Source organism: Camelus dromedarius, chromosome 9 (assembly GCF_036321535.1).
Source record: "Camelus dromedarius isolate mCamDro1 chromosome 9, mCamDro1.pat, whole genome shotgun sequence".
In the NCBI taxonomy this organism is placed as follows: Eukaryota; Metazoa; Chordata; class Mammalia; order Artiodactyla; family Camelidae; genus Camelus; species Camelus dromedarius.
The window spans coordinates 76,645,778-76,658,917 of record NC_087444.1 but is presented as its reverse complement, the minus strand read 5'-3'; the positions used below and the strand labels follow the sequence as shown (position 1 = coordinate 76,658,917).

The window sequence follows — 13,140 nt, the reverse complement described above, 5'->3', positions numbered from 1 at the left end:
TAACCACATGCCAAATTTCATCAGAGGCTTGCACAAAGCCACAGAGGAACAAGCAATCTGAGGATGCCCGTGCAAGCTCACATATATCTGCAAATTCACGCCAGGCAACTCACAGATAAAAGCCTGTGTTATACAGGGACACATGAATAGAAAGTCTGCTCAGGTAGAATCTACAGCCCACACCCGTGCCCTGCTGGAATCCCTCCAGGCTCCACCCATGTCACTGCCTGACACCGTGCACCTACCTCTCCTCTCGGGCTCCAGGTCTTTGGGGGGCTCTGGGAAGCTGGTCCACCGAAGGCTGGCCCTTCTTACTCGGGACACAGCGGGCCGTTGGATCCTCTCCCGGCAACAGAGGAAACCGTAGCAGAACCTCCACAGAGGCATCAACTATCCATTTCTCTGTCATCAAGTTGATCTGATAGCGATGAAAGAGGATAAAGATTCAACTAGAGTTCTGCACACAGGAAGAAGCCCTGGGGCGACACAAGATGAAGAAAGCTCCCAGTTTCCTGAGTTCTTTCATCCAATGCTAATCAGAGTGTAAAGGCTCGTTCCTCCAATCCCACAGTGAGCTTGCTTGTGACCCCAGGTGGCAGGCAGCAAGGGGTGAGAGCTGAGTGCTGAGAGAATGCTGGCGATCCCCAGCCGGGAACGGGGGCTGCATGTGCCCCTCCCATCTGATCACTGCAGGTCCTCTGTGATCGCCCAGGGTCCATCCGCCCATGTTGTCAATCACTAGATTTCACCCCTGGTCAAGGGGGAAACTGCCTGAGCACTGACACCGGACTGGGAGCCCACCTCATCCCTCTGCATCTCATTCACCCAAACTAACATCTCCCTCACTTACGTCTCTCTGCGGAATCCCAGCTTGCTTTAAGAAGGCTTTGCCCTGTTCCATTGAAAGTGTGCCGGGGTCCATCACTGCGGGCGCTCTCCCAGGGGCACTTTCTCTCTGGAAGGAAGAAAATGAAACCGTTGAATTTTGTACATCCCTGGAATCTCCCAAATACAGGATGCAGTCAAGTCTCATCCCTCTTCTCTGCCCACCATCTCACCTATTACCTTTTATTCAAACTACATGTATGTAGAGGAGGGTATAGCGCATGTGGCAGAGTGCCTGCTTAGCATGCACAGGTCCTGGGTTCAACCCCCAGTACCTCCTCTGAAAATAAATGTCTAATTGCCACCCTCTCCCCGACAAACTACATGTATATATTCTTCTGTGAGAAACAGAGCACCAAGCAATGAAAAAGTAAGGTGATGTTTTTGTTAAGTTACTCCACTATGTCAATAAAAATTCAATTAACAATTCAATCAAGCTAAGAAGAAAAAAGGAGTAATTTATTCCAGTCAAACTGAGGGTTATAACCCAGGAGACAGACTCTCAGAAGCTGTGAGAACTGTTTCCTGGGTCAGGAGTCAGAGAGGCAGTTTTATACATTTTCAAGACAAGGAATAATGTATCATCTTAACAGGTTAATGTTATATCTAAATTTCATCAGAGATATTTTGGTGACGTACTCACGTAGAGAGCAAACCTACAGGTCAACAACACCCCATGTACAGGATAGAATGGAAATACTCATCTTAAAAATTACAGTGCTGGCATATGAAAAGGACTATTTTTCACAACGTTTGATTATATCCCTTGGTCTTGAGGAGGTGTGGTTATTGTATAATGTGGATGCACATTGAGAAAGGACAGTCACAAAGGCATGTAGAGACATCTTATGCGTGTTTCAATTCTGATCTAGATTGTCTTGCCATTAAGAAATTTATGATTTTTCCCCATCATGTACGTAACATATTATATTCATTAAATGCAGAGTCCTTCTTTAGAGACTTTATGTAATATACCATAAAACACTTGGGAAAAGTGATCATGTAATTGATCTTGAAGAAAATTCAATGTACTTGAAAACTGGATATTTTACACCCTATAGTCACCCTTTGTCACATTTTAAGAAAATTAGATGCAACTACACTTCTAAATTTCTATATAACATTAGGATTTTTTAAACTGGAAATACGTTTCCAGAAACTTCTGAAATGAAACTCTTTAAAATCATAAATGAAATTAAACTGGAAATCGTAAGGGAAAAATAAAGCATTTCGAATCAAAAATTAAGGACAGGAAAAAAACTTGAGTTCAGGGGGATTCCTTAATCTAAATGGACACATTATAAACAAATGAAATTTATCCAAAGTGTTTGAAATTGGAGAGAGAGGAAAGATTATAAAAAAGGAAATGAAGATGGAATTGATTAACTAAAAAGTGAATAGGATCTAATGGAAATACAAACGGTTTGCAACAAGAAAATAACCTTTCCCCAGGCTGTCATAAAATGACAATAATATGTATCATAAGGTTCGTATTCAAAAAAAGAAAAGACATTATTGCCATAGAAACAGGAAAGAAAGGATCAGGACCTGCTACAACTAATCTTGGGGCTGACATATTTCAATGTTTGGAATAAAGTATGCTTTCCTCTTCCGATTTTAAATGACCAAACTCCAGTAGGTAGGAAACGTCTCAACCACAAACTAAGGTAGAAGAACTCTTGCCTCCACAGTGGACTGGGAGCTCCACACCTGAGGTGCCGCTCCATTTTTTTTTTTTTTTTTTTACAGGTTTAGGGTCAGGGTCCCAAATTTCAACCGGCTCCAGACAAGTTCTCATAAATGCACTAGGATAAATGATGAATCCATAAATCATTCTCAGTTTTTAAACGCCCTGGGTCTAAGACATCAGGCTCCATAATGCTTGTCCACCACCTCAGACAAATCACGTGCTTCGTAACTGTTTCTTTTGGTTGTTGTTTTGTTTTGTTTTTTGAGGTTTGGGGAGTCTTTTTAGGGGGAGGGGGGAATTTTGACCTTCATCTCAAAATTAACATTTTGGAAATATTTTGTGAATCAGGATCAGTGCCAAGTAATTCTATTAAACAATTAACTAATCCTTACCTTAACACCTAAAATGGCCATCTCTACATTTTCCCCACTCTCCTGTTTCTCTGAGGGATACGCGGAGGCCCCAAATAGTAATGAAAACTAACCTGTCTTCTTGCTATTCCAGAGCAGTTCAGCTATGTGGATACTCCACAAACCCACAAGGACCGAACGGTTACCAGGATGACTGGAGAAGAGACAACTGACCAGAAGACTATTCCTTCTGCTGGGCTTTATACTGTCTCAGGATGCCCTGGAATTTCCCTCCAGCTGACATCACCGTCCTAACCTAATCTCCGGGGATCTAATCACTGCCCACCATCCCTTGATTGGATGGAATGTTGTATTGGGGTTTACTGTTTCTTCCCACTCTCACTTTATCCCAAACTTATAGATCTGAAACAATGCACTATAATTTGGTCCTTGCCATTCCCTATGATTTTAAAAAGATACACGTATAACTATATAATTTAAACAATATATACTGTGTTTAAAATATTTATACATATGTTGCCACTGGGCCAGGTTGTGCATGTGTGGGGGCGGGGCATATATAGGAAATCTCTGAACCTTCTGCTCACTGTTGCTCTGAGCAATAAACTTCTCTGAAAAATAAAACCTATTTTAAGAAAATAATTATTCATATGCCAACATACTGGCTGACTCTTTCTGCATCTTGCCAATGAGATAACCCAGGCCCCATGGAATGGAGTTCAATGGCAACCAGGGTTTTGGAAATCCCAACCTGCTAAGCACCAATGAAAACCAAGGCTGAGAACAGCCAGGCTCAGCCAAGATACAGTAACAACCTTAGCGTCAATCAGTTGATGAATGTATAAAGGAAAAGTGGTATACACATCAGTGGAATCTTATTAAACCACAAAAAGGGGTAGAAACTTGCCCTTGGTAACGACATGGATAGATGTTCAGGGCATTATGCTGAGTGAAATAAACCAGACAAAGACATACTGTACGATCTCACTTATATGTAGAATCTTCATAAAGACAAACTCATAGGTGCAGAGAACAGATTGGTGGTGTCGGGGGTGGAGTGTCAAAACGTACTAACTTCCAGTTATAAAATAAACAAGTCAGAGAGATGTATGTACAGCACGGTGACTATCTTTCAAATATTGTGTATTTGAAGGTTGCAAAGAGAGTAGATCTTGAAAGCCCTCATCACACAAACGCATAATTTGTAACTCTGGATGGTGGCAGAGACTTTGGTAGTGGCCCCAGAACCCAGTCTAGGACCCTTTGTGGAGGTGGGAGACCTCCCCTCTGGGGTAGGCAGGGGTGTCTTTCAAAGCAGCTGGGGGACAGAATTCCCCCAGGAGTGGGACAGTGAACCTGCAAAGCCTGACCTTCCCTGACAGGCCACAGGAGACAGGTTTTGAAACTGGAGACTTCTGACTAGCACACCTCTCTGAGTTTCAAAAAGGGAAGGGGCTTTATGCCCAGTCACATTTTTCACAGGGAGCTCCTTTGAAAGAATGAAATCGGTTAACAAAAAATAAGTAAATAGGATTTAATAAAAATATAGAGTGCAACAGGATTGTGATGCCCTCTTTCGTTTACAGGTTTAGGGTCAGTTTCCCGAATCTCAAGCAGCTCCTAACAAGTTGAATATACTTGACAGATGAATACACTAGGATAAGTGATAAATTTAAAAGTCATTTACAGTTTTTTAAAGCCATAGGCCCCATTATGCCCCACAATGCATGTTCACCACCGCAGACAAATCAGGGGCTGGGTAACCATTTTTGTGGAAATTTTTACCTTCGTCTCAAAATTAACACTTCGGAAATATTTTGTGAATCAGGGTCAGTGCTAAGAAATTCTATTAAACAATTTTAAAATTCTTACTTTAATACCGAAAATGTCCATCTCTAGATTTCTCCCACTTTCCTGTTTTCTGAATAAACAGAGGCCCCCAAGAAGTCATGAAAACTAACCTGTGTCTTTGTCGTCTGTCTGGAGTCGCCACAAAAGTGGACACTGGGCAAAACCACTAGAGACAGCGTGGTAACCAGGATGACTGCAGAAGAGACACTGACCAGAGACTGGATCGTGTGCTGGCTTTATACTGTCTCAGGACCCCCTGGAATTTCCCCTGCTGATGTCATAATCCTGGCCTAGTGTCTGGGGATCTAATCAGCGCCTACTCTCCCCTGATTGGATGGAATGTTGTATTGGGTGTTTACCATTCCTTCCCACTTTTACTCTACCTCAAATGTACAGATCTGAAACAATAGACCATAATTAGGTCCTTGCCATTCCCTATGATTTTAACAAGATGCATATATAACTATATAATTTTAACAACATATATTGTTTCAAATATTTATATATATGTTGCCAGTGGGAGATGTGCAATGTAGGGACAGGGCATATATTTGGAATCTCTGAACCTTCTGCTCATTATTGTCCTGAGCTTAACAACTACGCTAACATAAAGCCAATTAAAGAAAAGAAAACTTACACACATACGAAAATGTTGGCTGAATCTTTCTGCACCTTCCCAATGAGATAACTCAGTCTCCATGGCAAATTGCTGAAGGGCAACACGGGCATTGGAGGGCACCTATGAAAACTGTGTCAGCCAAAAAACACTAACACCTAAATGTCCATCAGTGGATGAATGGATAAAGAAAATGTGTATATGAACCAATGGAATGTTATTCAACTATAAAGAGGAATTGAATTTTGGCTTTGGTAACAGCATAATGCCTAGATGTCAAGGGCATTACGCTAAGTGCAATAAACCAGACAGAGAAAAACAAATACGGTATAATCTCAGTTATAGGTGGAATCAAAAAACAAACGAACGAACTCATAGATACAGAGAACAGATTGGTGGCTGGCGGGGTGGGCTTCCAAACGGTCCAAACTTTCAGTTATAAAATAAATGAGTCACAGTGATATCGATTCACTATGGTGACTGTATTGAAAATATTTTATTTCACATTTGTTAGATGCTAACAGAGTAGATCTTAAAAGTCCTCATCACACACACACAATGTGTAACTATATGTGGGTGCAGATTGCTGCAGTGCCCCCCAGGACCCGGTCTACACTGCTTCCTCAGGGTGAACAACTCCCCTCTAGGAATTGCAAGGGCTTCTCTCAAAGCAGCTGGGGAAAAGAGTTCAGCTGAAGCCCGAGGAACTGAGACAGCGAGCCCACAATGCCTGCCCTTCAATGACAGGCCACCCAGGATGGTGACAGAGAGGTGCTGGCACTGGAGAGTTCCGGCTGCACACCTCTCTGACTTTCAAACAAAGGGAAGGGACCCTGACACTAAAAGCCCAGTCACATCCTCTCAGGGAGCTCCTTTGAAAAGACAGAAACAGTTAACCAAAAAATAAATAGGATCTAATGGAAATATAAATACAATGCAACAAGAAAATATTTCTTGAAAGTAGTCAAATACATGACCATGGGCTGTCATATGAAGACAAAAAACTTTATCGTAACAGACTCTATTAAAAAAAGGAAAAGACAATTTTGCCATAGACACAGGAAAAAAGCTGTGTCCAGATATGTTCTGTCTACTCTTGGGCCTGACATATTCCAACGTGTAGACTACATCATGCTTTCCTCTGCCAATTTTACGTGAAAAAAATGAAGCAGAGAGGAAGCGCGTCCCAACTACAGTTGGGGAAGAACTGTCCCCTCCACAGTGGACTGGCAGCTTCACACCTGCGCTGCCGCTCCTTTTGGTTTATGGGTTTAGGGTCAGGGTCCCAAATTTCAATCAGCTTCAAACAAGTTCTCCTAAATATACTAGGAAAAATTATAAATTAGTAAATCACTTTCAGTTATTAAAAGCCCTCCTTCAAAGACACGAGGGCTCCATAATGCTTGTCCCCCACCCCAGACAAATCAGCTGCTGGGTGACTGTTTGTTTCTTTCTTTCTTTCTTTTTTTCTTTCTTTATTTCTTTTAAATTTTGACCTTCATCCCAAAATTAACATTTTGGAAATATTTTGTGAATCAGGATCAGTGCCAAGTAATTATATTAAACAGTTAACAACTCCTTAAAGGACGCTTTCTAGGCTTTTCCAATCTCCTGTTTCTCTGAGGGATACACAGTGGCCCCAAGTAGTAATGAAAACTAATCTGTGCTTTTGCTGTAGGGTGGGAGCCACTCAGATAGGTGGACACTGGACAAAACCATTGTGGTGGGCACCAGGATGACTGGAGAAGAGACGACTGGCCAGAAGATTCCTTCCTGTGCTGGGCTTTGCACCGCCTCAGGACCCCCTGGAGTGCCCCCCGGGCTGAGGCCATCATCCTAGCCTACTCTCTGGGGACCTAATCACTGCCCACTCTCCCCTGATTGGAGGGAACGTGGTGTTGGGTTGTTATCATTCCTTCCCACTCTCACTTTATCTCAAACTTACAGATCTGAAACAATGTGCTATAATTTGGTCTTTTCCAGTCCCTGCAATTTTAAAAACATGCATGTTTAACTATATAAGTTTAACAACCTATTCTGTTTAAAATATTTATACATATACTGCCAGTGCCAGACGTTGTGCATGTGTGGGGGCGGGGCATTTTGGGGAATTCTCTGAGCCTTCTGCTCATTATTGCTCTGAGCTAAAATCTACTCTTAAAAAAATTAAGCCAATTAAAAAAAAAAACTTATACGTATACCTATATGCTGGCTGAATCTTTCTGCATCTTGCCAATGAGTCAACTCGGTTTCCATGGCAAAGAGCTCAAGGGCAGCCAGGCTTTGGAGATCCTGACCTGCTGGGCACCGGTGAAGACCAAGGCTGAGAAAAGCCTGGCTTGGCCAAGATATGGTAACTACCTAAATGTCCATCAATGGATGAATGGATAAAGAAGATATAGTATATACATCAATGGAACATGGTTCAATAATAAAAAAATGGATAGAATCTTGCCTTTCGTAACAACCTGGATGGATGTGGAGAGCATTACACTGAGTGAAACAAACCAGGCAGAGAAGGACAGATAACGGTATGATTTCACTTACATGTAGAATCTTTATAAAGACACACTCATAGATACAGAGAACAGATTGGTGGTTGTGGGGAAGGGTGTGGTAAAAGGTACAAATTTCTAGTTACAAAACAAACAAGTCTAGAGCTATATGTACAGCATGGTGACTATATTTAAAATATTTTCTTGCATATTTGAAAGTTGCAAAAAGACTAGATCTTAAAAGTCCTCATCACACAGGCACAAATTTGTAAGTATGGATGGTGGCACACATTATGGCAGTGGCTCCTGGACCATTCTATGACCTTTCATGGTGGTGGTGGGGGGCCTCCCTTCTGCAGGTGGCGGGGGTGCCTCTAAAAGCAGCCAGAGAAGAGAATTCAGCTGAAGCCGGAGGAGTAGGACGTGAACCCACGAAGCCTGGTCTTCAATGACAGGTGATCCACACTGGTGGGAGAGAGGTATTGGGACTGGTGAGTTCTGACCATCACACCTCTCTGAGTTTCAAACAAGGGAAGGGGCCCTGAGACCCAACGCCCAGTCATATTTTTGTCAGGGAGCTCCTTTGAAAAGACGGAATTGGCTAACTAAAAAATAAATAAGGCCTAATGGAAACACAAATAGAATGCAACAGAATTGTGATGCTTCCTTTTGTTTACAGGTTTAGGGTCAAGGTCCTGAATTTCAACCTGCTCCAAACAAGTTCTCCTGAATACACTACAACAATTGATAAATTAACAAATCACTTACAGTTTTCAAAAACCCTTGGTCAAAAACACCAGGACCCCATAATGTTTGTCCACCACCCCAGAAAAACCACGTACTAGGTGACCATTGTTTGTTTGTTTTGGAAATTTTGACCTTCATCTCAAAATTAACATTTGGAAATATTTTGTGAATCAGGGTCAATGCTAAGACATTCTATTAAACAATTAATTAATCTTTACCTTAACGCTAAAATGGCCCTCTCTACATTTTTCCTACTCTCCTGTTTCTCTGAGGGATACATAGAGGCTCCAAGTAGTAATGAAAACTAACCCATTTTTTTTTGCTGTGGGTCCGGAGTGGCTCAGATACATGGACACTGGACAAACCCACGGGGACCGGGTGGTTACCAGGATGACTGAAGAAGAGATGACTGACCAGAAGATTCCTTTTTTTTCTTTTTCTTTTTTTCCTTTTTTTCCCTTTTTTCCTTTTCTTTTTTTTCTTTTTTCTTTTTTTTTTTTTCCTTTTTCTTTTTTTCCCCGAAGATTCCTTTTTCTACTGGGCTTTATACTGCCTCTGGACTCCCTGGAATTTCCCTCCTGCTGAGGTCATCATCCAAGCCTAATCTCCCGGGATCTAATCACCGCCCACTCTCCCCTGATTAGATGGACTGTTTCATTGGTTGTTTACCATTTCTTCACACTTTCACTTTATCTCAAATGTACAGGTCTGAAACAATAGACTATAATTTGGTCCTTGCCATTCCCTTCGATTTTAAAAATTTATAATTTCTTTTTGAGTGATGAAAATGACAAATATGTGCTTCCAACATGTAACTGTTTTAGTTGTATTTTCAGACAGAATGTACCAAGTTTAATGTTATGAGAAGTAATTGTAATGTAGGAACTTTCTTTAGACCCTGGCTCAAAAAATAATAAATAAAATGTGACTAATATGGGAGAATGTGAGTAGGAACTGGGTATTAAATAATATTTTTAAAAATTTAAATAATTTTGTGTTATAAAGCCTGAGTCTTTTATTGTCTTTTATACCCTTAAATAATTATTAGAACTGATTTTATGGAGCCCAACATGTTTATTAGACGAATACATAATTCTTCAAACTGAATTAAAATATATCAGCTCCATTTCCCACCCAACTCTCACTCAAAGGACAAGGTTGGATTGGATGATCCAAGACTGGAAAAACAATGAACACTTTGAAGAGGTCTTAAGGGTAAACAGAGATTCACTTTTCTTGTGTCAGGTTCCCCAATACAATCACAACAAATCACACTCCTAATCTCATCTCAGGCTGTGATAAACGGCGGGAAGATGCAATCTCATCAGCCAATAGGAGCAAGCCACGCCCTGTGGGGGTCTAATAAAAGGTGGTTCATCTCGCCTCTGGACACTTCTGATTCTGGACTCCTGTGAGAGAGGGGCTTTTATTCCGGCTTCAAGATGGAATCGGGAACTGAAGTCCTACACCCTCACAGCCCCTCCAACGGACACCCCACTGACCAGCCCACCTTCCAACAGAGTTCCGTGGAAGAAAGGGCCTCAGATGCGGAGGAGAAAATAGCCGAAGAAAATGGCAAGACGTTCTCTTTCCAGTTAGATGAGAGCCAGGCTGAAAGGCCAGGTAGGCAGCTGGGCCGTTTTTCTGGGAGCTGGAAGGAGGGATGGGATCGGGGATACAGAATTAGTGCTTTATTGGGGCTTTATTTTGAGACTGGTGATAGGAAACTTCACCCAGCCCCATGGGGGCTCTGAGTATTGTGGCAATGATCTCCTGAAGCCACATGCTCCAGTTCACATTTGATATGACTGAACGGCCTCAGTTGGGGGAATTGCCCGCAAAAGTGGGTTAGGGATGGGCCGGGGTTGTGTGTGCCTCAAGGGAGGCCAGTCATCTCACTCCCTCTTTTTCTCCAGGGTCAGAGCCCAAGAGTGATGGGGAAGACAATGCCAACAAAACAGAGCCCGATGGTGGAAACAGCTGCATTGCTCCCTCAGGTGAGATTTCATTTTTCTGGAGAGGGGGTGGAGTAACTCAGACTTCCCTGGGCAGGGTACTGGGTGAGCTTTGAACCAGGCCTTGCACAGCCTGGACTCTACGACCAGCTGAGACACCAGTTTTGTTTGCAATCTTGGCTCCTCGTGCATCCAGGATAGACTAGGTTTTGAAGGTGCCCGGTTCAGGCAGTCACTCAAACTCTCACTTCACCCACAGATTCAGAAGGCAGCTCCAGCCCGGAGAGGAAGATCAATTCCAGGGACAGCACCTACGAGAGAATAGGTAGGATCTTGCTTCTGGGTCCCTAGGTGAACAGAGAAAACAGGAGGTAAACCATCCAGAGCGTGGGCGCGAAGGGGGTTATTCAGTGGACGCAGCCGTTTGGAGAGTCCCGGATTCAGGGAGCATTTGAGGGCCCAGGGTGGGCGTGTATCACCTCATTCTAGGGCCGAGGGGCAGGGAAGGAGCCGGAGATGGGTGGGGCTTACCGGAAGGCTCGCGGTGAGATACGGGGCTGGAGGTCCGTGGGAACTGATGTGGCAGGCCTCTCACCCACGTGCTTCATCCGCAGGGGCCTCTCCAAATAAGCGCAGTATGACTTCGGAGAAGAAGAAACAAACGGCCTCTGACGCTGGCCTCGGGAGCGAGAGTGGAGAGACCCGGGATGCCCGCCCCAGGGGACCCCAGGGGAGGCGCCGGGGGCGCAGCAAGCGACCCAGATCCGGGTCCCCAGGAGACCAGCCGCCTCCACTTCGGAAAAGCCTCGTGACCTCCCTGCGCTCTATGTCGGAGGCCATTTTTCAGAACATAGTTCAAGTGTACAACCAGCAGGGAGACTCACCGCCCAGCTGGGAGGAGCTGGCCCAGCTGCGTGGGCGCCTGTGCGCAGCGGTGCAGACTTTCTACGCCGTGGCCGACCAGGCGGCCTACGTGTTCCCTGCTGAGAGCTGGCTCGTCCCAGCCCCGCTGCCCGGGCCGTGGGGTCCTGCCAGGGATGGAGGAGCAGGTCCTTGCTCCGAGGACGCGCCCCCTCTTCCCTAGACAGGCTGTCAGTGGATCAGACTAGACTTGATTCGAGCCAAGGGGACCCAGCCTTACTCAGCATAGACCTTATCAGCTTTGAGAGGCAGAGCAAAGCCCTGCTACTTCTCAGATTCTCCAAGAGGACCCGCAGGGCCTATTTTAGACGCAGTGTGTTCATCATAAACACTGGAACTTGGTGGTCATAGGAAAGGAGCTTGAAAAATTGACTCAGAATGGTGAAAACTGGGTTTTCTTGAGAACTAAGATTGCAAAGTTTAAAATTCATGTTAGATACTTGATATGCTTTGCCTACCTTAGGAAAGTCAACTTGGTGTATAAACCCCCAGGCCCCTTGCCTCTCAAGAGGACAGTGCTGCCGTTACACTGGCATTAATACAGTGAAGAAAGTTAAGTATTATTTTATAATGAGAACGAATGTCAGGGTGTAATTCGTATGTGTTTGCATACTTTAAAGTAGCAAAGTAGGCATATAGTCGTATCCTCCTTTTATTCTGAAAATTAAAGTCCAGTCCATGGAGGACTAATATCCAAAAATCTTTGCTAACTATATGTTTTGGAAAATGTATTTTTATTTTTCAGTTTGATGAAATTATGGCAACATCATCATGTCATTTTTGTTTGCTTTTTTGTTACTTTACATAAAAGCTAAGTCAAGGAATATTAAATGCTTTTTCACCACGTGTATTTATTCTTCATCTGTCTCAACTTACAGACCTACTTATAAATCTTCTACTTTATAGATACCAATTTTTCATATTTTCCTAGAGGCTATTAAATCTATTAGAGATATTGTCATAGATTTTACATATTGTTATATTTTCTTTTATATAGTTTTTGATTTGCATTTTATACTGGGATCATGTAATCCTTTATAATATAAATTTATATAATTTTATGGAAGATAAATAAATGTAAAGTTTTGCAAAACTGTTTTATCCTTTGCCTCATTATTTTCATATCACTTAGTGATGAAATAAATACTGTTTTAATGTATTTCATATTTTAATTACCTATTTACCCATGTGGATTTTTTTTTTTTTTTTTTACTGTATGTGTGGATTAGGAGACTGTTTTCTTTACACTTCTACTTTACCTCACCTTGACTTTCCTACACCAAACAGCTCTTATTGTACATAAGGATAGCAGTTTGTCATTCCAGTGAATGGGCCAATTCAATGATAATATAGCACAGATCACTTTTAGCCCATGAAATGGATTCAAATTATACAAGTGATTCACATGTACAAAAAAGAGAATTGACAAGTTACACTAGGAAATTGGGGATGCAATTACAAACGTTTAAAAAATTAAATAATTAGAAATAAATTTAATAAAAGTATGTGAAGTATATATAAGAAGAATCATAGAAAATGATTGAAATACAAAGAAGTAGACAAATAGATCACATCGTGTTCTTGAGTAGGAATTTTTTTTTTATTTTTA

At 42.4% G+C, this 13,140-nt stretch overlaps 1 protein-coding gene across 1 annotated transcript; it reads left to right on the top strand.

Annotated features, from left to right (window-relative positions):
• Positions 1 to 10,097: 10,097 nt before the first annotated feature.
• LOC105091283 (protein FRG2) lies at positions 10,098 to 11,694 on the top strand. Its single transcript, XM_031459239.2, has 4 exons — positions 10,098 to 10,278; positions 10,572 to 10,652; positions 10,870 to 10,935; positions 11,225 to 11,694. The coding sequence occupies exons 1-4, from the start codon at positions 10,098 to 10,100 to the stop codon at positions 11,692 to 11,694; spliced, it is 798 nt and encodes a 265-aa protein (XP_031315099.2).
• Positions 11,695 to 13,140: the final 1,446 nt, after the last annotated feature.

Excerpts from the sequence above, each read along its gene's own strand:
- LOC105091283 (XM_031459239.2), top strand. The coding sequence starts at position 10,098 with ATGGAATCGGGAACTGAAGTCCTACACCCTCACAGCCCCTCCAACGGA. Across the intron at positions 10,279-10,571 it reads GAGCCAGGCTGAAAGGCCAG|GGTCAGAGCCCAAGAGTGAT; the intron begins GTAGGCAGCTGG and ends CTTTTTCTCCAG. Across the intron at positions 10,936-11,224 it reads CAGCACCTACGAGAGAATAG|GGGCCTCTCCAAATAAGCGC; the intron begins GTAGGATCTTGC and ends CTTCATCCGCAG.